At 41.1% G+C, this 27,413-nt stretch overlaps 1 protein-coding gene across 1 annotated transcript in view; it reads right to left on the reverse strand.

Moving 5' to 3' along the window:
• DPYSL3 (dihydropyrimidinase like 3) overlaps positions 1–27,407 on the reverse strand; it is a 111,519-nt gene extending 84,112 nt beyond the window's left edge. Inside the window, exon 1 of the mRNA XM_077773019.1 lies at positions 27,108–27,407. Coding sequence (XP_077629145.1) covers positions 27,108–27,332 — 225 coding nt within the window. The 5' untranslated portion in view covers positions 27,333–27,407. The remainder of the gene's footprint in view (positions 1–27,107) is intronic.
• Between the last annotated feature and the right edge of the window lie 6 nt (positions 27,408–27,413).

A 27,413-nucleotide genomic window follows, 5' to 3' on the forward strand; every position in this document is an offset into this window, starting at 1 on the left:
TACCACTGGGGTATCTGGCAAAAGCAAACCACTCAAAAGAGACACCTTGGACCCAGGTTTATTGAAGTGTTTCAAGAAAACACCACCTGACATGAATTCAAAATTAGAAATGACAAAACACATAAAATAATCTACTGTGAACAAGATTTCGATAATAAGAGTACACTAAGACTTCTCAAAACTTCATGTAATAAAACAATCAGATAGATTAAATAAAATCAGTGTGTTTAAACTGATAAAGTTCCAAATACAAATAAAACTTAAGTACAGGAACAGAGTAAGACACTATCTAGACAGAACCTGTAGATTTAAATTAAGGGGAAGGGAACAGATCTTCTAGAAATGAAAAAAAAAAAATAGCCAATGAAAGCAAACACTTAATGGACAGTTAAGCAGCAGATTAAATACAAGTGAAAAGAGAATTTGTGAACTGTAAATATAATGAAATAACTTCAATTGTGGCAAAGAATGAAAAGAAATAGAAAATAGGATAGAGAGGCTGAGAGCCCTGGATATCAGTGAGATGGTTTCACCTTAAGTTTAGCTCCAGAACTGTAGAAAGACACAAGTCTTCAAATTCAGAAAGTACGCTGAATTCAGAAAAGGAAAAAGAAAAACACCTAAATCCACATTAAAATTATAGAACTCGAAGACAAGAAGAGATGTCAAAGGCAGTCAGAGAGAAAGGAATTTTGATTCTGAAACCTTATCAGATTTTCAGAAACCTCTGGCATTCTTAAAGAATTCTCTAACACCAGGGGCACCTGGGTGGCTCAGTCAGTGAAGCATCCAACTTTGGCTCAGGTCATGATCTCATACTTCATGGGTTCGAGCCCCATGTTGGGCTCTGTGCTGACAGCGTGGAGCCTGCAGCCTGCTTCAGATTCTAGGTCTCCCTCTCTCTCTGCCCCTCCCTCCTTTCAAAAAGAAACAAACATAAAAAATTTTTAAAAAGTTTTTCAAATACCAAAAAAGGTTAGTATTTAGCATATTTTATTTATTTTAATTCTCAGTAATCCATCAAGTCACATGTGGCCGTGATCATAATCTTTCCTTTGTATGCAGTATAGTTTTTCAAAGTCTCTGCTACATGAGGAGTTTGGTCCTAAGAATGTGATCTCTGGCTCTGGAGTCAGTCGGCAGCGAGTCTAACCCTGACTCTTCCTACTAGACACTTTCTGACCTTGGGCAAGTTATTTACACTGCCTCATTTCATCTGTAAAATGGTAGCACTCATAGATGACCAGAATGTTTTGTGCTTTAAGTGAAATGATATATGTACAATGCTTAAAACAGTGCCTGGGATATAGGAAACACTCACTGAACATTAGCTAGTGTTACTATCGTTACCTTATTTCTTTTTTTTTTTTAATATTTTTATTTATTTCTAGGAGAGAGAGAGACAGTGTGAGCAGGGGAGGGTCAGAGAGAGAGGGAGACACAGACTCTGAAATAGGCTCCAGGCTCTGAGCTGGCAGTCAGCACAGAGCCCGACGCAGGGCCCGAACCCACGAACTGCGAGATCACGACCTAAGCGAAAGTCGGACGCTTAACCGACTAAGCCACCCAGGCGCCCCTATCGTTACCTTATTTCATTTGATTTCACGATAGCTCTGTAGTAGAGGCTTTATTTGTTGCCATTTTCCCAGAGAATTATATTATTTGATAGTTAGTGGCTCATTTAGGATCACAATTAGACTGTTTAGAACTAGGACCAGAATTCCTATCTTTCATGTCTTAACATTTTGAGCTCTCTCTTTAGTTAATGCTCTTATAAAAATGTTCTTTAATAAAGGATTTATCCTGGGTTATGCACTGTAGAAGATGACACATTTCCCAAAGCTTCGAACGTTCCCTTTGTATGTATTGGTCTGTTCGAGGAGGTTTACAGGCCTTCTTAATATACATTCTGACTTTATTATTTTCATCGTATCTCCAGCCTGTACACGTCAGTGGCAGTTAGGACTGGCATTCAGCCATGCATAACTCTGTCTGTAAGGGGAGCTGGAGTATGTGAGTTTTTCAAGCAGGGTACACTGGCTCCCTCAACAAAATTAGGGCTGTCTTAGTAAGAAAGGAGACAATTGATTGCTAGTTAGACAAACACCATGCTATCTAGGAGGAACGGTCTGAGATGCAGAAGGCACCTCTGGAAAGGAGGCAGCCAAGAGAGTCCACGGTGGCTCCCCAGGTTTGTGGCCCTGCACATGCTCTAGAAGACTCTGCATAATTTGGCCCCAGCTGACTTCTCTGGCTTTGACTTTTACCCAACTTATGCCCTCAGTATCTACAGGATTTCAGGTTCTTAAGCATGCCATGCATCTCCCTTATTGATCCTCTGCTTGGAATACCCCTGCCCAACACACACACACACACACACACACACACACACACACACACACAGACTCTCCTCCCTGCCGACACATACACAAGCATTCCTAACATACATGAATATTTTGCCAGGCTAACTCAAATGTCCACCAAGGCCACGGGAAGCTTTCCCTGACCCCCAAGTCTTGGTTCAGTCTCCCGTCTGTCTCTCAGCTCCTCTGGCCCTTTGTGCATACCCCTATCACACTGTACTATAAGCGTGGTTTCAAACATGGCCAATCTACCCCAGACCCCCATGTTTCCCAAACTGTTAGCACCTTAAAGACAAGAACTCTATTCTAATTGCACAGGTCAGGTTTGCATTTTGCTCCTTTTGAGTTCACCAATTACTTTCACGGTATCTGACACCTAATAGGTGACCAACAAACACTTGTGGAACCAATTCCTAAGCTCAACTCTATTCCAGGAGTTCATAAAAAAATAACTGTGATGGGCAGTAATAAAAGGTGTCACGTATTGAGGGTTTATGAAATCGGAGGCATGTCAGATTTAGGGCTTTGCATGAATTACCTTCTTTCATTTCCCCAACATCCCCATGATACACATATAACTGCCATGCTCATTTTACAGAAGATGAAACTGAGGCTTAGGGAGGTTATTTGCCTAAGGTCATACAGCTAATAAATACTGAGCCAGGATTTGCACCCTGCTTGTTTCTACTCCACAGTCTAAATCCTTAATTACCAGGCTACAGGGCTGAAACGCAAGTTGGCCTTATACTGTGAGAAGGTGCTGTAGCATGACGCTTGCAAGGGGCAAACAGCTGATTGGCAGTGCAAATCCTGCTGACTCACTGAAGGCCATTTTATCTTGTCTGATGAAAGAATGAAGAGAGAGGAGGGAAAGGCCACGGCAAGCTTTATTTTGGGAAAGAGAGGAAGCAGGATGACAAATGAAGTAAACTGAGAATCCCCCATCAGAGCAGCCCCAGATCCCATCTGAGACAAGCATTTCATCAACACCATTCTGACAAGCAGCGAATTAAATATCCCTGGGGAGAGGTTTCCCATCCTGACTCACAAGGGCAAGTGCTGAGTTCTGAAGCCTGTGCCCCACATGGGGCTCGGCAAAGCCAGCTTCCCAGATGGCCTGATAATCCCCGAAGCAAGCGAAACACCCCAGTCCCACTGGAAAACGGGCAAAGGCAGATTGTACAGAAAGCAAGCTTAGCATGATAAGAATGATAAAAGCTTGTGTTTATTGGGCACTTGAAATCAGTCTCAAGCAACTGAGTGGTTATTTCATTTAATCCTCCAAAAGGATATAATGAGATCAACATTATCCCCATTTTACAGACATGGGACCAAGGGACAGCAATTGTGCCTGATACTTGCCTACTGTTTCTCAATGCCAAATCCATCCTTCCACAGTCCCTAATCTCTGATCTCAACTCGGCTGGGACTCCACACACTACATGACCCAGGACCCTAACCAGCTAGTTTCCTATTAAATTCTGCAAAGAAAGGGCAGTAATGGAGAAGAGAAAGCTAAAGAAAGGGAAAGAGAACTTCCTTCCTGCTTCCCTGTTCCTGACATGACTCCTGGAGGGCAGCTGTCTCCCGGCTTCAAGTTCTTTGGGCACTGCTACCTCCAGGTTTGCACACCCTCTCAATAGCATCACCAGTGGCCAGCCGGAGTCTCTCAAAATCTATTCTAATTGCAGGTCTGCACCCTTGTAGGTCAGCCCCTCCACACACCTCCATTCTGGAAACCTTATCTCTTTGTTCACTCAGCCTTGGGTGGCTGGTGCTTCTAGCTCCTCTCGCTGGATTTACATCCATGTTCCTTTGGGTTCTTTCAGCTCCTAACATGTGTACATTCCATTCTCTCTATTAAATCCCCTCTATCTGATGTACTTGGCACTGTGTCTGTTTTTATGACTCAACATGGACTGATACAGAGATGTTACGTATCTCATCCAATGTCACACAGCCAGCAAGCAACGCGGCCATTACTAAACTCAGGTTTTCCACAGAAGCTGGAACAGGCAGCTTTATCTGTCGTGGGGAGGCTAGGATCACCACAGACAATCAATACAGATGTACTGAAATGAACCAAGTTCTTAGTGCTCACATGATAATGATAGTTTTATTAATAATAATATATACTTATGTATAATGCATTAGAGTTTGTAAGGGATTTCATTGCCATTACTTCATATGATTCAGAAAATAAATACATTATAATTAAGGGTATAACCTTTAAAATAAGGCACATTAGTTTCATCTTGGTTAAAGAATGACTACATAACAGCTGTGTGACTTTCACCGAAACTTGTTGAAACTTCACTTTTGTCTTCTATGAAATCCGGTTACCAGAACTACCTAATCATATGGCTGCTATGATCATTTAACTCATGTAATACAATATATATAACATGTTGAGAACTGTGCAGAGCCTGAGATTTTATCACACTTACAAACTAACACATCAGCTTATTACTATGTCATGGCTGATGTCAGAAGACAGGAAACTCCCGGGTCAGAGACCAACAAGTTCATTAATCATGACAAAAGCACTAGCCACAGTTGCATGTTGGTTTTCTTTGATTGTTCGTGCCCCTCAAGTCTCACACGATGACACAAAGGGCCTGTCATGGCTGCCTGCACATATAGTGCATTGTGTTCTAGAAGAACGCTGTGCTTGGGGGACTCGCTACTGTTAGAGTAAGTTGAAGTAAGACTACTCTTGGGGCGCCTGGGTGGCTCAGTCGGTTGGGCGGCCGACTTCGTCTCAGGTCATGATCTCATGGTTCATGGGTCCCCGCGTCGGGCTCTGTGCTGATGGCTAGCTCAGAGCCTGGAGCCTGCTTCAGATTCTGTGTCTCCCTCTCTCTCTGACCTTTCCCTGCTCATGCTGTCTCTCTCTCTCTCTCTCAGAAATAAAACATTCAAAATTTTTTAAAAAAATGAAGTAAGACTACTCTTTATCTGAGAAAACATTACCTCATTTCTCAAGCTTGCTCACTGAAAACATAACCATGAGAAATGATCCAGGTAAAGAGTAGTCAGGGCCTTGCATTTGGGGATAACCACAGAAATATGCAGGGAGACTCGAAGCCCATGGTAGATTGCCTCTTCCACAAAATTTACTAAATACCCAGTAATTACACAGTAAGTGGTAGTTCTCACTGAGTGTCATAAAAATCAGTCATGAAAGAATAGTTTCCTCAATTCACAGACGAGGAAACTGGCTCAGAGAAGTGAAAGGACTTGTTCCATGGTTATAACCTTTGGGAAAGTGGTGGTTCTGGGTTCAAAAGTCAGAAACCATGACCCCAAATACCATGCAGAGTCATCTCCATCAAGATACCTATTTGTAAAGATAGGTCACACTTACCTTTAGCCCAGAGCTGGATACACAGTTTGCAGGGCGCAGTGCCCATGTTTCTAAAATTAGTAAACTTTCGAATCTAATCTATTCTAGTAGGGTCTGAACTGTATATACCAGGGAGCTAGTTGTTCACTGAGCTTTTTCAGAGGCTGTCAAGAGTGGGGGTAGGTGCAGGAAGGAAAGATTGGGAAAGACCTCTAGGTGGGAAGTTCCACTTTTACTGGGGCTATGCATAAGATTATGGGGGTTTTTTTGTTGTTGTTTTTTTTTAAGGGACGGTATACCAGAGAACAAACTGGTGGTTGCCAGAGGGAAGCAGAATGGGGGAAAGAGGCAAAATGGGTGAAGCGAGGTGGGAGATACAGGCTTCCAGGTATGGAATGAATAAGTCACAGGGATAAAGGCACAATATCAAGAGTATAGTCAATGATATTCTAACAGCGTTGTATGGTAACAGATGGTAGCTTCTCCTATAGAAAGTGCATAACACATATGAATAACACAGCATAGCATAATATAGACTTGTTGAATCACTAGTTGTACACCTGAAACTCACATAACACTGTGTCAACTCTATTTCCATTTAAAAAGGTAGAAAGGAAGTATGTTCCTAGAAAATCTCAAATTTAACTCAACTAAAATTTGAGGGATTGGAGAGGAGTTTTTTGGTTTGTTTTTTTAGAATTCAATATTTTAAAACCATTATTTTTTAAAGATTTTCAAACATACATAAACATAAAGAAGAAAGTGTAACAAACCCCAAGTGTTAATGAGAAAACATCAACGATTATAAAATTCTGCTTTAAAAATGGAGATGCAAAGGCCGAAGGTTAAGGGATTTGGCCAAATTCACACAATAAGTACCATACCCACGTCTCTGCCCTGCTTTCATGGCTCTCAGACAAACATTCTTTCCACCAGGGTGGAGGTGGCCTCAGATAAATGTAAGAGCTGTTATATAATGAGATGTACTTCTAAAAGCAGACAGGACCAAGCCCCTATCAGGAAGCCACGCCCTTTAAATTGCCAGGCCAGACAGAGAGTGATCTCTCCTACCAGCTAATTCAAAACAGTGTCGGAAGTCAGAAAAGCTTGGCATGACTCCCTGACACACTGAGTGATGAGCTAATTGATGCTCATTCATTCACTATTTCATTCAAATATTTATTGAGGGTCCATTACATGCCAGCGGCTGTGCTAAGTGCCAGGACAGAATCGTGCAGAAGACAGATTTTGAGTTAAGTTACTGAAACTTTCCTATTCATCCTTTTATTCATTCTAAAGTATGTACTGAGCACCTACTACGTATGAGTCAACCCACCCCTGGGCTAGAAATCAAGGGCATTGCCTTCAAAAAGCTCCCGGGCTAAGGGTGCTTGGGTGGCTCAGTCAGCTAAGTGTCATACTCTTGATTTTGGTTCAGGCCATGATCTTGCGGTTTGTAGGATTGGGCCTCACGTCCAGTTCTGCACTGTTAGCATGGAGCCTGCTTGGGATTCTCTCGCTCTTCCTCTGCCCCTCCCTGGCTCGCTCAATCTCTTAAAATAAATAAATAAACACTTAAAATTAGAAAGAAAAAAAAAAGCTCCCAGTCTAGTAGGAAAGAGGCAAATGAGAATGTATAATACAGAATAAGTATCAGATACAAGCACCTTAGATAGCATACAAGAGCACCTTACCTGAGTTTAAGGGCGCAGGGAAAACTCCTTGAAAACACTCAAGATGAAGCTAAGGCAGGAAGGAAAGCAAGTGAGAATAGCCCACTTGCCTCATCTGCAAAATGGGAATAATAATATCCCCCCTTTCAGGATGCTATGAATGTCCAAAGAAACATTCACACGAAGGGGCCGGCCTGGCACATAGGGAGGGCATGGCATTACATGTCTGTCTCTGTCTCCATCTTCATACACACGAGCGCCTATTAGCACCTTATGTCTGTCTGTGGATAATAATTCAATGAAGCTGAAAACCCATACAGGAAGGAATCTTTGTCTCCTGCCTCATTAGCATCAGAGTTCAAGCAAGTAACCAGGCCCAGACACAGGCCCTGGAAAGGAGCCTGCATCCCCAGNCCTTCCTGCTTCAGCCTGCAGGGAGGGGGGGGCTCCTGTGTTTGCAGCTTTGCGGACGGTTTCTATGGATATAATGACAATATTACAGCTATTGTGGAGCCGCATCAGAGCTGACTGAACGAGGGGACGGGACTTGCAAAGGGGAAATTTGGAATTAAATATCAACAACCTAAGGCCTCGGAGACCATGAGCGGTTTCTGCAACGTCGCTCCTATCAACGGGGACAAACAATAACGCGTGAACATTGTTCCCGTGTGAACAATCTGTGGAAGGCTGACTTCTCAAATCCCTCCTGGACGCTACCCAGAAGACAGAAGGCGGGCCCCAAGCAAGTGCTCCCTGGCCACACCCAGCAGCACCAGCAAGGGAACACCTCAGGCTGGGTTAGAGAACGCAGGGGTGTCCCTTGCCTAACCACACAGCAAGCCTCTGCCCTGTCCCCGAGACCACACTGCGGCAGTCGAGGATTCGGGGTGGTTCCCGAACCGCTCCCCCAAATCATCCCTAGAACTCTGTACAGAACTGGGAAACAGAAATGCTCATGTAGGGAAAGGAGGGGTCAGCAGCCATTAATTGTTCCCAAATGTTGAGCCGGTAAAGGAGAAAGTAGGCACAGAACACTACCTCCCTGTGATGTCCTCCGCCAGCACCACTCCTTACTTTTGCTATGGCCCATATTTTCTTCTGTGACAGGTTTTGGTTTTTTTGGTCAACAATGTGTTGAGGTTAATTTGAACAGGTCTTTCTTCTTTGTAAGAGAAAGTGTAATGGTTTTACTCAATTTCCAAAGCAATCCTAGGTCACTGTAGAAAATGTGGAAAATGTTACTGAAGAAATAGAAGAAAACAGAAGGTATTATCGTCCTGCACAGAAATATACCACTGCTAAGATTCTGTTCATTTTCCATGTAATTTTTATGGTGGCTGAGAGCATGGTTTGGGGATTTAGACAGAATCCCGGCTCTCCAAGCTGTCTGAGCTCGCACAGTTTAGTTAACCTCTCTAAACTTCAGTGTTCCTGCCCAGGGACTTGATAAGGATGAAGGGTCAAATAAGCCAGGAACATGTTCTCACACCATTATTCTTGCACAGCATAATTTTTAATGGCTCCGGGATTCTGTCGTGTGACAATGTCATAAATTATTTACAATATCCTGTTACTGAGTCCGTTGTTTTATATATTCGCTATTACAGGAGAGTGACTTCTGATAAATGATCTCCAGTTTTCCTTTTGTTTCCTATGTATTATTCAGCAGAGGGGTTTAATTCACCTAATTTACACCAAATACTCTGAGCACATGGGACTGAGGTGGACACTGAGGAAGAGCAGTCAGACAGAGTGGAGTGTCCTGCCGTTAAAGCGGGGCTAGTGCGGAGAGCAGAAGGGGCGCGGGGCTGGGAAACGGGACAAGTGGGTCTTAACTTCCCCTCAGGCCTCTTCTATGAACTGTGTAACTTGGCAAATGATCTAGTCTCTCATTTCTTATCTGTAAAATGAGTGTAATTGAAGAACCTCCCTCCAAGGGTTTCTGTGAAAAAGACTTAATTTAATTAATGTTAAGTGCTTTAAAAAATGCCAGCCATGGCACTATTCATAACACCCAAAATGTAGAAACAACCAAAATGTCCATTAGCTGATGAATGGAAAAACAAAACATGGCATATCCTGTACCTCAAATGAATAGAACGTTGTATATCAACTATACTTTAATAATAAAATTTAAACCTATTCACTTATGGCGATGAAACTATTCCACAGGTTACTGTGGATGCATGTCATTATATTTTTTGTCAATATCCACAGGATATAAAAACCAAGCCTGAATCCTAATGTAAACTGTGGACTTAATAAGAAAGTATCAACACTGGCCCATCAACTGTAACAAAATACCACACTAATGCAAGATATTAGTAACAGAGGAAATCAATCTATGGGTGAGGGTAACGGGGGTATGTTGGGATCTGTGCTTTCTGTTCATTTCCTCTGTACACTAAAACTGCACAAGAAAATAAAGTCTATTAATTTAAAAAATCTATTTTTTTGAAAAAAAGTGGTAGAGCCATACAATGGAATATTATTTGGCCACAACAAAGAATAAAATACCAACACATGCTACATGATGAAACTTTAAAACACGACACTCAGTCAAAGAAGAAAAACCAAAAGATGGCCACATGTTGTATGATTCCATTTGTATGGAATGTCCAGAATAGGCAAATCTATAGAAACAGAAAGCAGATTCATTGTTGCCAGGGGCTAGAGGGAGGGGAAGGGCTGCTAACGGGTACAGTTTCCATTTGAGATCATGGAAAAGTTCTGGAACAAGACAGTGGTAATGATTGCACAACGCTGTAAACGGAATTGTACTTTAAAATTGTTAATGTAAAAAAAAATGTTAATATCAACTATACTCCGATAAAAAGGTCAATTATACTTCAATTAAGAAATAAAATTTAATTTAAAAAGTTAAAATGGAAAATTTTATGTTATGTATATTTTACCAAGGTTAAAAAAAAAGAGTGCCTGACATAATAACCACTCAAAAATTTTTATTTTTCACTCTTATTCCAATCTGGGGGTCTCAGTTTTCCTATTCATAAAGTGAAAAGGAAAAATAATCTTTGAAATTGCTCCTCGCTCTGAGATTCTACAGTCTAATGGGATGAATCTACCATGTGACAGAGAAATCTTTTTTGTGAATATCTATATCCTTCCTTCTGCCTCTCCTGGTGGAAGGGAAGCCCTGTGCCCTTCTTCTGAGCACTCATTTTGAAGCTGCCATCACATCTTTCACAAATCAGATTTGTGACACATACCTGACACATCTCAGATTGCTAGTGACCCTGAAGAGGCCAACAATGGACTCTTAGTAAGTATCTGTTGGACTCATGAATGGATGAAAGAATAAGTAAATGAATGAAAGCTCAAAGGGAGAGCCACTGACTCTCACTACATGCCCCAAGGGGAGCTAGCCCCGGGTGAATTCCTGACCTCAAGTCAGATTTCCTGAATGGTGAGCACAGGTCTTCCAAAAGGCAGTACACGCCTTCCTGGGTACACCCTTTCTTGAAAACTCCTAAGCACACATTTATAAAGGCATTATTTCAGCTCCCAAAACTCCCCATGTTTAATCTGTTGACAAGTTCTCCGTGTGAGTAAGCCTAGCATTCTCCCCATTGACTTAAGGATGTCACATTCTGTTAAGAGCTCCAAGCAAACCTATTTTCTACCATTTCCTCTCCTCTTTGCAGCTGCAAGCTGTTGGCCACCTTCACACCTCTCCTTTTTCCAGCACGGCAGCAAAGCTTTATTTTCAGCCTGACCTCCTTCTTCCTAATCACTCGGACTTCCTGTATTTGTTTCTTTCTCACTGTCATTTCCAGGTTATCCTATTTAACTGCCACCCCTCCCCTCCCCCCACCCCCCCACCNNCGGGCTTTCCCCTGACTTTGTTTTTTACAAAACCTTGCCTCCACTTCATAAATTTGCCATGTCTAAGATATCTTGCAGTGTTCATCTCTTCATTGCCAGGTATGTGTTTATTTTTAATTTCCTCCTCCAATCTCCAGACATCCTGAAAGGAAGGCAAATGTCTCTGAGCCTTTCAAATGCTCTTGCCTACTTCAGTCAAATTTCTTATAATCTTCTCATATTGAAAAGCTGCTGAGGTCCCCTCTGCTACTCCAATGCTCTTGCAAAACACAATCACACACACACAAGCCTGTATACCCTTATGCCCCTCTTATATTCAAGACCAGGAGGTGACAAACAAATGCTCTTAGGCCAAGTCCAGCCCACTGCCTGATTCCTGTAAATAAAGTTTTATTGGCACACAGCCACACCCATTCATTCACATATTGTCTACAGGCAACTTTGTTATACAGACTTTGGAAGCTGGGATGGACACTTTATAGCCCACAAAGCCTAAATTATTTATAATCTAAGCCTTTATAGACTCATGTTGTAGACAAATGAGGGATATCTCATCCTTTATTTCCAAATTCTTAGCTGACAGCATGCATTGCCAGATACTGCCTTTATTTCAAATCTTGAACACCCCTATGAAACTCCCTGTTACCCCCTCTAAAATCTCACTAAAAGACTCCCAAAGTGTACCACTGGCTGTTTTCCTCACTCTTGCCTAGTATGTAGAAGAAAACTGTATCTCTGGAAAGGTTTTCCCTCCCTACCAATTGTGTGAGATATTATTATTCGTCAATTTTATTTATTTATTTATTTTTACTTCTTGCTTACTATCCATTCATCCCACAACTTCCCATTTCACTGGGTTTCTTTCTTTCTATCCAAATGACAGGATGTGAGGATATTAGTAAGAGGAAAACAGTCCCACCCTAGCCCACTTTCAACTCAACATAAGCACTGCATCTTTTCTCTTTGGCCGCAGGCTAGCTTCTTGGAAATGAACCAAATCGTTCTGTCCTTGGTTCAGATTGTCTAGAAAAGTGGCATATGAGCCCCAGGCCTCCTGCAGACCTCTGTGTGAGCCCTTATCTCTGGCACCATCCTTTGAATATGATCTGCCCTTAGCACATAGTAAAGGTGCTTGAAATCAGATGAACCTACCAGCAAGCCACAGCATCCAAGAAAAATTATCGTTAGGCACTTGGGGAATATCATGGAAGCCTCTCCACTTCTTCCCTTGCTCCATCTCCTGGCCTCTTTCTAGGGATTCATAGCTTCTTTTTTTTTTTTTTAATTTTCTTAATGTTTACTTATTTACTCTTGAGAGAGAGAGAGAGAGAGAGCACAAAAGCCAGGGAGGGACAGAGAGAGGGAAACACAGAATCCAAATAAGGCTTTAAATCCAAATAAAGCCTCGCGATGTGGGGCTCAAACTCATACACTAAGAGACTATGACCTGAGTCGAAGTAGGATGCTTAACCGACTAAGCCATCCAGGTGCCCCGGGATTCATAACTTCTAAAGTCCTTTGGTTCAGTAACTGTGTTCACCTTTTGGACTTGATCAAATTCAGCTTCCCTATTTTGATTCTATGAGCTCCATCCACTCACTCTCCAGAAAGTCCCCCTAGTAGACATTTTATTTGGATGATCCTCTTAACCAAGCCAGTCCTAGTGCTGGACCCCATTCAGTACCAATGCTTAGCTGCCACCACGTTAAAAAAACAGCAAAATAGTATACAAAAATCAATCAGACAGTCCTTAGGCTAAAATCTGGACTTTATCCATTTCTAGTTGTATAATTAAAGGAAGTCAAGACATCTCTCCAAGATTGGGCTTCTCTTCCAGACTATGTAGATATTAATACCAATCTTGTAGGGTTAGTGTAAGGAATGCAGGTAGCAGCAGTTCCTTGCATAAACAAGCACTCCATTACTCCATAAGTGGAGCTTTTTATTACAACACACTGTGAACCTTGTATCTGTGACCCTAAAGCCAAGAAAAGGCAGAATTCCAAGAGATTATGCAGACTACTACTTTGGTAGAGAGAGGAAAGACACTCTTTTTTTCTTTCTACATTTTTATCTCCAGCTAAGATTTAAAACCTCTTCTTCCAATGTCTTTTACTCTGTCCCCACCTGCCTGGCTCCTGTGGCCCCTTCATCTCTGCAGTTGAACCATGTGGCCCCGGTTGCACTTCTTACTCAGTTGTTCTTCTTACTCAGAAGTGTTCCCTGGTTCACCCAGAGTCCTGCCCTTGAAGTCCCACGTGGCAGGCAAGCATCCGTGCTCACTCTTCCCAAAGCACAAAAATAACCACACCACACGCAACCGTTTCCAGGAGTTTCCATTCGTGAATGGTAAAGAAATGAATATACACAAAGATTTGGCTACAAGAATGCCTATCATCTCCTTATTTACAATGGCAAAAGAAGAGAAGTAAAAGTGAAATCAAAACTGAAAGCAAAAATATAAATGTTCAATTAAAAGAAATGAGTAATTCAGGAAGCCTGGCGGGCTCAGTCAGCAGAACATATGACTCTTGATCTTAAGGTTGTGGGTTCAAGCCCCACAGTAGGTGTAGAAATTACTTTAAAAATTTTTTTTAAATAAAAGTTTTTAAATGGAAGGGGCGCCTGGGTGGCTTAGTCGGTTGAGCGTCTGACTTTCGCTTAGGTCATGATCTCGCGGTTCATAGGTTCGAGCCCCACATCGGGCTCTGTGCTGACTGCCAGCTCAGAGCCTGGAGCCTGTTTCAGTCTGTGACTCCCTCTCTCTCTGACCCTCCCCTGCTCACGCTGTCTCTCTCTCTCTCCTAGAAATAAATAAAAATATTTAAAAAAAAAAGTTTTTAAATGGAAACTAGTAATTAATATGTAATACATCACAATAGAGACAAAGATAAGAGATACATCTGATTTCTTCTCAGAAACCACACAAATAAGAAGAGAATAGACTGACATATTTAAAGTGTTGAGGGGCGCCTTGGTGGCTCAGTCAGTTAAGTGTCTGACTTCAGCTCAGGTCCAGATCTCACGGTTTGTGAGTTGGAGCCCCATATCAAGCTCTGTGCTAACAGCTCAGAGTCTAAAGCCTGCTTCAGCTTCTGTGTTTCCCTCTTTCTCTGTCCCTCCTCCACTCATGCTCTCTCTCTCTCTCTCTCTTTCTTCATGCTCTCTTTCTCTCTCTCAAAACTAACCATTAAAATTTTTTAAAAGACATTCAAAAAATAAAGTGTTGAGAGAAAAAAAACCACCAACCTACAATGCTGACCTTGCAAAATATCCTTCAAAAGTGAAAAAGAACACATGAAAACATGCTCAACATCACTCATTGTAAGGGAAATGTAAATTCACACCACAGTTAAGATATCACCTCACACCTGTCACAATGGTTAGAATCAAAAAGACTAGAGACAACAAGCGCTGGTGAGGATGCGGAGAAAAGGGAACCTTCATGCACTGTTGGTGGGAATGTAAATTGCGGCAGCCACCAACAGTGTCTGGAAAACATACTGGAAAACAGCATGGAGGTTCCTTAAAAAATTAAAAATAGAAATACCAAATGACCCAGTAATTCCACCACTGGGTATTTATTTACCCAAAGAAAGCAAAAACACTAATTTGAAAAGATACATACACCCTTATGTTTACTGCAGCACGATGTACAATAGCCAAGGTATGGAAGCAACTCCTGTCCATCCATAGATGAATGGATAAGGAAGATGTGACATATCTATATATGGAATATTATTATATATATAATTAACATAATTATATATAATGGAATATTATTCAGCCATAAAAAAATGAGATCTTGCCATTTGCATCAACATGGACAGACCTAGAGGGTATAATGCTAAATGAAATGGCAGAGAAAGACAAGCGCTATATGATTTTACTTACATGTGGCTAAAAAACAGAACAAATGAACAAACAAACAAAAAGCAGAAACAGACCCAAAAATACTGAGAAAAAACTGATGGTTGCCAGAGGCCAAGAGGGTCATGGGAGTGGCAAAATGGGTGAGAGGGAGTGGGAGATACAGACTTCCAGTTATGGAATGAATAAGCCACTGGGATGAAAGGTACAGCAAAGGGATAATAGTCAGTGGTACTTTAATAGGGCTGTATAGTGACAAAAGGTAGCTACACTTGTGTGAGCATAACTTAACATCCAGTCTTGTGCAATCACTTTGTTGTATACCAGAAACTAATGACATTATGTGTCAACTATAATTTTCAAAAAGGGAAGGAGAAATAAAGACTTGTTAACACAAATAAAAACTGAGGGAATGCATTGGCAGTACAACTGCCTTGCATGAAATGTTCAAAGAAATTTTTCAGAAAGAAGAAAAATGATATGGGTCTGCAATGTGAATGTCAGTGAATAGAGGAAAGAGCACTAGAGACAAAATAAATGAAGCCAATATAAAAACCCAGTTTTTCTCGGGGTGCCTGGGTGGCTTAGTCGGTTGAGCGTCCGACTTTCGCTTGGGTCATGATCTCACGGATCATGGGTTCGAGCCCCGCGTCGGGCTGTGTGCTGACTGCCAGTTCAGAGCCTGGAGCCTGTTTCAGTCTGTGACTCCCTCTCTCTCTGACCCTCCCCTGCTCACGCTGTCTCTCTCTCTCTCTCTCTCTCTCCTAAAAAAAAAAAAAAAAAAAAAAAAAACCCCAGTTTTTTTCATACTTAATTGATCTAACACGTAACAGTTTGTTCAAAATAACAGTAGCAAGAATGCATTCAATTAGATATGTCTGTATATGCTTCTGTATGAGTCAAGTGAATAATAGTAATAATACAAGGGACAGAGCAGGGAAGAACTGCAAATATTTTGTACTTATATGGTACTTGCACTACCCATGAAGTCGTACAGTGTTATTTGAAGGTGCACCTGGCTGAGTCATAAATGCATACTGCAAACTCTAGGGCAACCACTAGAAAAAATAAAAAAGAGTGTGACTGAGGGGCACCTGGGTGGCTCAGTCAGTTAAGCATTGGACTCTTGATTTCGGCTCAGGTCATGATCTCAGGGTTCCTGAGTTTGAGCTCCGCGTAGCGCTCCACGCTGACAGTGCAGAGCCTGCTTTGGATTCTCTCTCTCCCTCTCTTTCTTTCTGTCTGCCCCCTCCTCTACTCACTCACTCTCTCTAAATAAATAAATCAGCATTTTTAAAAAAATGTAACTGGCATGCTAAGATAGGAGAGAAAAATGGAATCATATAAAATGCTCAATTAAAATCATAAAGGGCAGAAAAATAATAGAAGATAGAATAAGAACAAGGAAAGAAAAAAAAACAGAAAACACCAGCAAATATAGTAAATATGAGTCCAAATGTATCAATAATCACCTTGAACATCAATGGTCTAAATGCACAAATTAGAAGACGGCAGAGATTGTCAGAGTGGATCAAAATCACAACTCCACTATACATTGTCTACAAGAAACCAACTTTAAATGTAAGGATACAAATAAACCTAAAGTAAATGGGTAGAGAAAAACAAACTATGCTAACACTACTCACAAGAAAGCAGGAAAAGCTATGTTAATTTCAGACAGAGCAGACTTCAAAGTAGGAACGTTATCAGGTATAAAAAACAGCATTACTATAATTATAAAGGAGTCAATTCTCTAAGAACAAATAATAATTCTTAACAAATATGTGCCTATAAAAAGAGTATCAAAGTATGTGAGGAGAAACTAGTAGAAATGCAAGGAGAAACAGATGAATCCACTATTATACTTGGAGACTTTAACACCCCTTGTGGGAAGTGGACCAGATCCGGCAGACAGAAAATCAGTAAGGACATAGTTGAACTCAACAGTACTATCAATGACCTAAATATTACTGATACTTTATCTAACAAAAGAAGAATATGCATTCTTCTCAAGCTCACATAGAACATTCACCAAGATAGACCTCATCCTGAGCTATAAAACACACCTTAAATTTAAAAGAATAGAAATCATATAGTGTCTGCTCTTACACCACAATACATTTAAACCATAAATTAGTAACAAAAAGAAAGCAGGAAAATCCCCAAATACTTGATTAAACACCTTTCAAATAACACATTGGTCATTTGAAGAATTTTCAAAAGAAATTATAAATATTTTCAGCTAAATTAAAGTGAAAATACAGCATAAAAAATCTGTGGAATGCAATTAAAACACTGCTTAGAAGGAAATTTATAACATTGAGTGAACATATTAAAAAGGAAAAAAAGACTGAAAATCAGTAATCTAAGCTCCCATCTTATAACTAGAAAATGAATACAAATTAGGTCCAAAGTAAGCAGAAAAAAAGAAAGACTAAAAATTAGAACATAAATCAATGAAACTGAAAATAAGAAATCAATAAGGAAAACTAAACCAAAAGCTGGTTTTTTGAAAAGATCAATAAAACTGATAAGCATCTAATTAGGATAACTAAGAAAAAATGAGAAGGCCCAAACTATTTTTATCAGAAATGAAAAAGGAGACATCACTACAGATTCCATTGACATTAAAAAGATAAGAAAGAATATTATGAAAAACTCTATGACCACAAATTTGATAATCTAGATAAAATAGACCATTCCCTTGAAAGACACAATCTAGTAAACTCACAGAAGAAGAAATGCACAATCTGAATAGGTCTATATCTATTAAAGAAATTTAATCAATAATTAATTCCTAAACAGCACTGGGCCCAGATGGGTTCCTAAAAAGCATGGGGCCCAGAAGTGTTCACTGGTGAACGCTAGCAAACATTTAAAAAATAAATTAAACCAATTCTCTACAATCTCTTCCAGGAATAAAAGCAAAGAGAATATTTCTTAACTGATTCTAGGAAGACACCATTACTCTAATACCAAAACCAGATAGACCTTACAAAAAAGAAAAGGAGACACCAATATCTCTCATAAACACAGATGTAAATTGTCTTAACAAAATATTAGCAAATCAAATTCAACAATGTATACAGAGAATTTTATACCATGACCAAGTGGAATATATCCAAGGAATGGAACAGTGGAAAATTAATGTAATCCACCACATCAAGAGGCTAAAAAAGAATAATGAACAAAATCAAGAGATGCAGGAAAAGCATTTGACAAAACCTGGCACCCATGCATGATTAAAGTTATAGATGAGAATGTCCTCAACTTGATAAAGAACATCAATTAAAAACCTACAGCTAACATCATACTTAATGATGAGAAACTCAAAAGAACCGACACCACTCAACCTCAAGACTTACTGTGAAGCTACACCAATCAAGACAATGTGGTATTAGGGGTGCCTGACTGGCTCAGGTGGAAGAGCATGCAACTCTTGATCTTGGGGTCATGAGTTCATGCCTCACATTGGGCGTGGAGTCTACTTAAAAGAATAATAACAACATTCAAAGTAGATAAATAAAAAATAAGACAATGTGGCAAAAAAATACACAAGTAGATTAATAGATTAGAAAAGAGAGCCTAGAAATAGACCCATATACATAGAGTCTAATCATCTTTGACAAAGAAGCTAAAGCAACAGAATGGAGAAAAGATAGTCTTTTTACACTCAATTGCTGGAGCAATTGAACATCCACATGCAATAAAAGAATGTAGACAGAGATTTAACCCCTTCACAAAAATTAACTCAAAATGGATCACAGACTTACATGTAAAATGCAAAACTATAAAACTCCTAGAAAATAAGATCGAAAAAAACCCTAATGACCTTGGGTATGGCAATGACTTTTTAGATACAACACCAAAGGTATAACTCATGAAAGAAAAAATGGATAAGCTGGACTTCATTAAAATTAAAAACTTCTTGGGGCACCTGGATGGCTCAGTCGGTTGAGCGTCCAACTTTGGCTCAGGTCATGATCTCATGGTTCGTGGGTTCAAGCCCCGCATTGGGCTCTGTGCTGTGCCTGTTTCAGATTCTGTGTCTCCCTCTCTCTCTGACCCTCCCCTGCTCACGCTGTCTCTCTGTCTCAGAAATAAATAAAACATTAAAAATTTTTTAATAAATTAAATTAAATTAAAATCTTCTTGTCTACAAAAAAACAATGTCAAGCCATAGAGTGGGAGAAAAATATTTGTAAGAGACACGCCTGATATAGGATTGTTATCTAAAATATACAAAGAACTCTTAAAACTCAGCAATAGGAAAATGAATAACCCAATTGGAAACTGGGCCAAAGACCTGAAAAGACACCTCTCCAAAAAGATATCCTGATGGCAAGTAAGCGTATGAAAAGATGTTCAACATCATGTCATCAGATAATTGTAAACTAAAGCAACAGTGAGAAATCTCTACACGTCTATTACCATTGTAGGCCGTAATCCAAAACAGTGACAGCACCAAATGCTGATGAGGATATGGAGCAAAAGAAACTCTCATTCATTGTTGGTAGGAATACCAAAAATGGTACAACCAGTTTGGAAAACAGTTTACGGATTTCTTACAAAATAAGTACTTACCCGACACCATTCAGCAATTGCACTCCTTGGTACTTACTCAAATGAAATGTCCACATAAAAAGCTACACATAAATGTTTATAGAAGCTTTAGTCATAACTGCCAAAACTCAGAAGCAAACAAAACGTCCTCCAGTACGTGAATGCATAAATAAACATCCAGTAAATAGAATATTATTCCGTGCCAAAAAGATATGAGCTTTCCGGCCATGAAACGACTTGGGGGAATGTCAAATACATATTGCTAAGTGAAAGAAGAAAAGCTACATACTTATGACTCCCAGTATATGACATTCTAAAAAAGGCAAACTACAGAGATAATTGAAAGATTGGAGTTGCCAGGGGTTAGAAGGGAGGGATGAATAGGTGAGCACAATGGACTTCCAGGGCAATGAAAATACTGTGTTTGATACTATAAGGGTGAATATATATCATTAAGCATTTGTCAAAATCCACGGAATGTACAACACCAAGAGTGAACCCTAATGTAAACTATGGTCTGTGGGTGATAAAGATATGTCAGTGAGGGTTCTTCAAGTGTAAGAAATGCACCGCTCTGGTGAGAGATGTGGATAACGGAAGGAGTCATGAATGTGTGGGAGCAGGAGAAATTTCTGTACTTTCCACTCATTTTTTGCTGTGAACCTAAGACTGTTCTTGGAAATAAAGTTTATTACAAAGTATTAAAGTGGTAAAAAAAAAAAAAGTTTAAAAACAGACAGTACTATATATTCCCACTTTTACTTTGGAATGAAAAACACATGTGTCACACACACACAGATGTAAAGAACATACACCATTATATTAATGGCAATTTTCAATGGGAAACTATAAGGAAATGAAGTTAATGCTTTCCTTGTGTTTATCTGTTTCGTTCAACTTTGTTTCTTCAAAATTAGGTTTTGATTGTGCGCTTACATACCTGGTGCTTAATAAGTGCTTTTTGAATAAAGGAGTACAGAAAAACTTAGGGGTTGAAGGGAGATCTGGGGACTCCTCATCATACTTATGGTGACCCTTGTTATCGACATCCCACTGGCCCAACCCCACATATATAAAGAGACTATACTGAGCACTACCCAACACTCAGTCTGTAGCCTCACTGCAAGGCTTCAACAGTTTATTTCTTTTAGAAACTGGCCCATAATAGAGCATGTATCACTGAAGAACTCAAACTGACAGTGAATTCATTAACAACCGTAATATTAGAACCACTGACTGTTACGGCTTTGATCAAAAGATTACAGATTTACGAGCACTTACCCAATTGGGTGGGCAAGCCAAGCCACGAGGGTACAAGAGATAAATACCAGGATCTATATCTGTATATGTAATATTTTACTTCGTACTTGTTTTGTATTGTATAACGGCCGTAAGATATTAATACAGTTGATCATTGAGCAACACAGGTTTGAACTGCACTGGTCCATTTATATGTGGATTTTTGTCAATAAATACCGTATAGTACTATACATATATTTTCTCTTCCTTACAATTTTCTTAATAATATTTTCTGTTCTCTAGCTTACTTTCTCATAAGAATGCAGAATGTAATACATATAACATACAAAATGTTTGTATTTTATATACCAACTGTGTATAACCTGTATTCATCAACTGTTCATGTTATCACTAAGGCTTCTGGTCAACAGCTGGCTATTAATAGTTAAGGCTATTAATAGTTAAGGTTCAAGGGAGTCCAAAGGTATACATGGATTTTTTTGAATGCACGGGGGGTTAGCACCCTAACCCCTGCGTTTTTCAAGGGTCTGTGTACGTACGTTGTACATGTAATTTATATATAGGCATGTGTATGCATACAGAGAGCATGCTCAAACATTTTTTGCATAGAGGTGTACAGTCAAAAAGCTTATAGACCTGGTCCAGCCCCTTCATTCTGGAAAGGAGGAAACTAAGACTCAGAGAGAAGGGAGGTGAGTTGAGCAAGGTGTACAGCTGGTTAAAGATTGGGTCTCTAAGCTGAGGCTGCTAATCCTTTATCCTGTTGGTTTAATTTCTGTTTGTTGCTTTGCTTATTGTTTGTTTGCCTCATCTCATTGGTTTTTTGATGGAGTAGAACTGATGTTTGAATGCCATATAAGTCCAGGTTACAAGTACAGATAAACCTTAGGGTGCCTAGGTGGCTCAGTGGGTTAAGTGTCCAACTTGGGCTCAGGTCATGATCTCATGGTTCAAGGGTTCCAGCCCCGCATTGGGATCTGTGCTAACAGCTCAGAGCCTGGAGCCGGCTTTGGATTCTGCATTTCCCTCTCTCTGCCCTTTCCTGCTCTCTCTCTCCCTCAAAAATAAACAAACATTAAAAAAAATTTTTAAGAGTACAGATAAACTTTAACATTCCATTTTCCTATAAGTTTAACTTTCAAAAGTGCTTACACACAAAAATGGGCTTCTGCCTCTTCTCACAAATGGAGGACTGAGCTACCAGTCACAGCCTACATCCTCCTCAGCCAGACTGCCTACTGCTAGGAAGCTCTATCCACTGTCTCACAGGAACATTATCTGTAGGAATAACGCCCAGTGGAAATTAATCATAAAGAGAATCAGCTATAGAAATCACTGACAGAAAAGCATCACGGACAGTCTCCTGGCTGTCTTAGACATTACTTACATGAGCCGTCAGCAAAATCTTGTCTCCAGGGACCATTACTTTGAGGGAACACTGCCAATCGCAGCATTACTTGGAAGGTACATTTTTTATGTTCCTCAAATGCCTGCTGTCAAACTAAACCAAAGTTCTGAAAGGTTTCAAACACTTCCAAGTTTGGTAAGTAAATACGGTCCCAGATTCAAGTGTGGCCTGGGGGCCAGGTACCCAAGAGCCCTTTCTCCCCATCTACGTGCAAGCTTGGGTTTGTCAGAGCAGCTTTGAAAACTTCACATACACTCCAGGGATTCTGATGATGTAGAGAGGCCTTTATAAACCTAGAATTCTATTTCCAGCTGTCTTCTCTTGCACAGGGTGAGGAGGAGAACTTCAGCTTCTCTGGATCATTTTGAAAATTGGTCACCCAAGACCAAAAGGGCACATGACAAATGATTTAAAAAAAAAAAAAGGTAAGCGCCACTACTCGGCCTGTCTCCTCCTACACCCAGAACCCCTCCTGACTTTACAAAGGAGACAACTTGCACCCAAGCGGCCCATGTGGGAAACCGGGGACTAGAAATGACCCACGGCTCCTGACAGGGAGTTATCAATAGACCCATGTAATCATAATGCCATTACTTTGTTTTCACTGGATGACAGAGTTTTTGCAGTATCATTTGCTCTTGGCAGACCATATATCATCATTCTCCTCCCGTTGGTAATTTCTAAGCTGCAAGAAAAACTCTGGAAACCACCTTAAGAAATGGTGAAAAATACTTCCTTTTCATTTACAACTACTTTTTTATGCACTTACTGTCAAAAGTTATAAACAAAAAGTCGTGTGAGCCAACCAGGGAGGATCTGGGCAGTATAAACGGCTATCCGAAGAAAAAAAATCTAGGTACATTATTTAACAAGGTGCTTACAGGTAGCTCCAGAACCACACTATAAAAACCCAATCATACCTCGAACGTGGCACTTGGCACTCAAAGTATAATTCAGAGACTTTTTTTACTTTTATTCTGCCACATACTTTTGTTACGTAATTTGTTTATAACGTATGCCTTTATTAACTAAACTCATGTCCTTAAGTTGGGAGTTAATAAGTAGGTATGCTATAGACAAAGCATACTGTGAGTTTATCAGGACAATTTTTAAAAATCTCTTTTAATAATTTTGCATTCAACTTGGAATGCAACTTGGAAAAATAAGGATTTTGCAGCAACTGTTTTCATAGGCTGAGCAACTATTCTCCAAGTGTCCTGAATAATGGGCTGGTGGCAAGATGGGAGAAGGTTCTTGAGGTGTGGTGGAAAGCTCTATCCTTGCCCTGCATGACAATAACATGTTAAGAGCAGAGCCAAGGGTCAGGCTCACCGAATTAAAATAAAGCAGCATCCTCCCTGTCAGGAAAGGACTCAGAACTCAGAAAAATGGGACTCTGGACTTAGAAAAATCCATTTGAATTCTGGCTGTCCTACTACAAAAGCATACGATGTCCATGTAAATCAAGGAAATTGACTAGCCTAATATACTTTGCCACAGCCATATCCCATCTGGAGCACTGTGTTCAGTTCTGGGCACTGCAGTTTTTGAAAAAATATTTATAAAATATAGTCAAACCTGAAAAGTAAATCAGAAGAGCGAAAGTCTTACATAAGAGAGGGCTAAAGAAGCTAGGAATGATAAGGCTAAAAAAGAGAATTTTAGGAAGAATATAACTGCCCTCAAACATATAAAGAGCAGTAAAAACTCAAACAGTAATCGTAACTAATATGTACTGAGTACTTAATACGTGCAAAGTAGTCACTGTTATTTACATCTTGCAGGTGAGAAAGCACAGGCCCAGAAGCCGAGCTGTAGCTGTATATGTGATTATACAGTCACATAATCTAGATGGGCAGAGCCAGGTCTCATCCCAGTAGTCCAGCCCCAGGTACAGTGGAGATATTAAAGCTATACTCCAAATACTTCCTTTTGGTTTTTTAATTTTTAATTTTTTTTAAAGTAAGCTCTATGACCAAAATGGGGCTCGAACTCATGACCCTGAGATCAAGGGTCGCATGCTCCATCCACTGGGCCAGCCAGGCACTCCTCCAAATACTTCTAATCTCCGTCTTACAGGATCATGGTAAGATTGCACCCTCCCAATTTTGGGGGGCACAGTTTAATGATTTGCTCTGGTCAGTGAAATGTGAACCTAAGTCATCTTTGCGACTTCAGCAAGGGAGTTCAAGAGCCTATGAGCAACTCGCCCATGTTCTTCCCAGCAAGGGAGCACAGAGGTGAAACCTCCATCAGCCTAGGTCCCTGGGGGGAAATGAGGGTCCTGCTGACCCACGGTGGACAAGTAACAGGAGCAAGAAATCAACTGTGCTTGTTTGATTAAGCCACTGAGATGTGGGGATTGCTTGTTACTGTGGCAATACCCAACCTGTGCTGACAGATAAACAAACCCACATGTTTCAAGTCATTAAAATAGCTCAGAAACTTTTTGTTTTAAACTCTATTCTTACATTTTAAAAGGTCAGAACCAAGAATAGTTTACAGAAACCACAAGTAGGCAGATTTGAGCTTAATTTAATTTTTTTAAAGTGAAGGTTTCCAAAAGTTGCTTCACGGGGTACAGCGCTCCCTGAAAATGGTGGTATTTAAATAAGAGGCCAGAAGGGGCACTGGCCTGGCTCAGTCGGTGGAGCACAGGACTCTCGATCTTGGGGTCGTGAATTCAAACCCCACGTTGGGCCTAGAGTTTATTCTAAAAAATTAAAAACTAAAATATGAAAAATAAGCAAACAGAGACCAGACGATCATTCTGCATCTGTGTAGCAAAAAATATGGCTTAATTAAGGAGGCTAATGTACCAAACACTTATGGAACATGTCCAGTGTCCTAGGCATTTCAGCTACAGTGACAAATCCAAACACACAATCCCTACCCTCAAGGAAATAGCCACCAAGAACAGAAGTAGATAAGGTCTGCTGACTCTCGTAGCAGTGTGATTCAACCAAATTAGAGATAATCACAGGGCCTGCATGAAGCTGACAGCAAGCCTGAACTTACAAATAACCATGTAGCACTAGAAATCTTGCTGATGCTTAAGTTGTATTATTATTTTTCAATTAGGAGCCAAAAGTATAGGGTTTGCAAAAGGAAAGAAAATGAAGAGAATTTCTGGGTTTAAAGGAGGAACATTTTCCCTTTCTCTAGTTACCATTCTTAAATCCTGCAAACCAGGCATATTATCTGGCTGACATCAGGGGTGTTTCAGCAAAGGGAATAGCAGTGACTCACAGCAATTGTTACCGACCTTTTCCATCACTTCTCCCTCCCCTTAGAGTCAGGAAGGGAACATTTCAATAGGGATCAGCTCAGACCTGAAGAGAGTCGATAATCTTCCTGGAACGCCTTTCTTAGGTTCAGAAATCAGCCACAGCTTCTCCAAAATATCAGAAGTTTTTCCTAAAAGGGTATTTGAGCAGGGCCTAGAGGGATCCCATACTCTCAAGGATGATATGAAAATCACCAACTAAACGAGTGATTCCAAGGGAAACGGACATTGCTTCCCAAAGGCATCTCTACACAATACTAACTTCAGGGCTTTCTTTCCCTAGCAGTATCAATAATTAAAGCTTTGTTTATTTTTTTAAACTTCCCAAAATCAAACAGTGCAGAGATATGCTTTCCTTTGACTGCCTCACTGCATTTGGAAAAACATCTAAAACTTGGGTAAGCATTAACTATAATTGCTCTGGGGCAGACATTTCCATTTCGGGTTATTATTCATACCAGTATTCGCACAGAATAATACATGTGGATGGATTTTGCAGCCATTATCTACACAAGAGTGACGTATCTGATTACTATTGTTCCCCAACTCAAAAGCGTCAGTTTGAACTTTGAGTGCTCCAGCCCTGCCCAGATCCTGAATTTTCTGAACTATGGTTCTGGTTTTCTATGAAATAAACAAACAGATGAGAGCAAGCTGGATTTCAACGCCATACCTTGAGCCAGTTCAGTGTGTCATGAGTTTCTCAAAAATACACATACATTAGAAATTGGTTTTGGCACATGGAGGAGCAGCAGAGAATTTACAGCTTGTGCTAGTTTAAAGTGCACGCTTACTACTCTTGCCTGTTTTCAAAAATAAGTCATATTATTCCAGAGACAGCTGGATCCCTGTGGTACCCAGTCTTGCAACAAGCTTTGTACACAAATGTACACTTTACAAACAGATGTGAAATGTCGATCTAGGACAGAAGAGAGGCACGCACATGAGGGTGTTTAGTCTCGTGGCTCCACACCCAAAAGTTTCAGGGACTGGGCTGATGTCTAAAGAGTGAGAGGGGAGACCGCCCATCCTGTACGTTCATCCGGGGACTGTGGAGATGACCCCATCTTCCCAGCGCCAGCGTGCCCTCTGCCCTGGTGACCACGGTTGAGATTTAATTTAGGGCCAGAGTGGGGCCAAGACAATTGTGCCAGTGGTTACTCAGTCAGAGAGAAGGGCTGGAAATCACTAACCTTCCTGCCTGGCCCGGCTGACACACCCACCCAGACCCGCCGGCCCGGGGGTGCGACAGGGAAGCGGGGGGGAACCCGCGTGCCCCGCTCCGCCGCCCACCGAGATGCTGCGGTTGGGAACCCGCGCGAATCCGGGTCCCGGCCGAGAGAGATCGCGCTACTTTCAGCAGAGGATGCCCTTCACCTCCCTGTCCCCCTTCCCCCAGCGAAGTGAGCCGGAGAAAGTTGTGCCCGGGCCCTGTCGCCCCGGGCTGCCAAGGGAACGAGGGCTGGAGGAGAAGAGCCGCGGGCCCCCTTACCTTGTCCTTGGGGCCGAGGTTCTGCAAAACCTCCTTGCCGGTGGCGCTCCGGATTTCCACCCCGGAGGGCGCGGGCGACGCGGGCGACGCGGGCGACGCGGGCGCGGGCTCCCTGCCCTCCTCCCGGCCTTGGCCCCGGCGCGGGGTGTCCCCCTCCACCCCCGGCCGGCTCCCGGCGNAATCCAGCGTCTTGCTCTCGAAGGCGCCCTCCACGTTGCAGAACATGCCGCCGTACTTCTGCCGCGGGACCTGGTCCGTGGTGCCCGGCCTGGCCAGGTACACGGGCAGATCGTCCTCGTGGGAGCT

The sequence above is a fragment of the Crocuta crocuta genome, unplaced genomic scaffold (genome assembly GCF_008692635.1).
Source record: "Crocuta crocuta isolate KB4526 unplaced genomic scaffold, BGI_CrCroc_1.0 scaffold107, whole genome shotgun sequence".
Taxonomy (NCBI): Eukaryota; Metazoa; Chordata; class Mammalia; order Carnivora; family Hyaenidae; genus Crocuta; species Crocuta crocuta.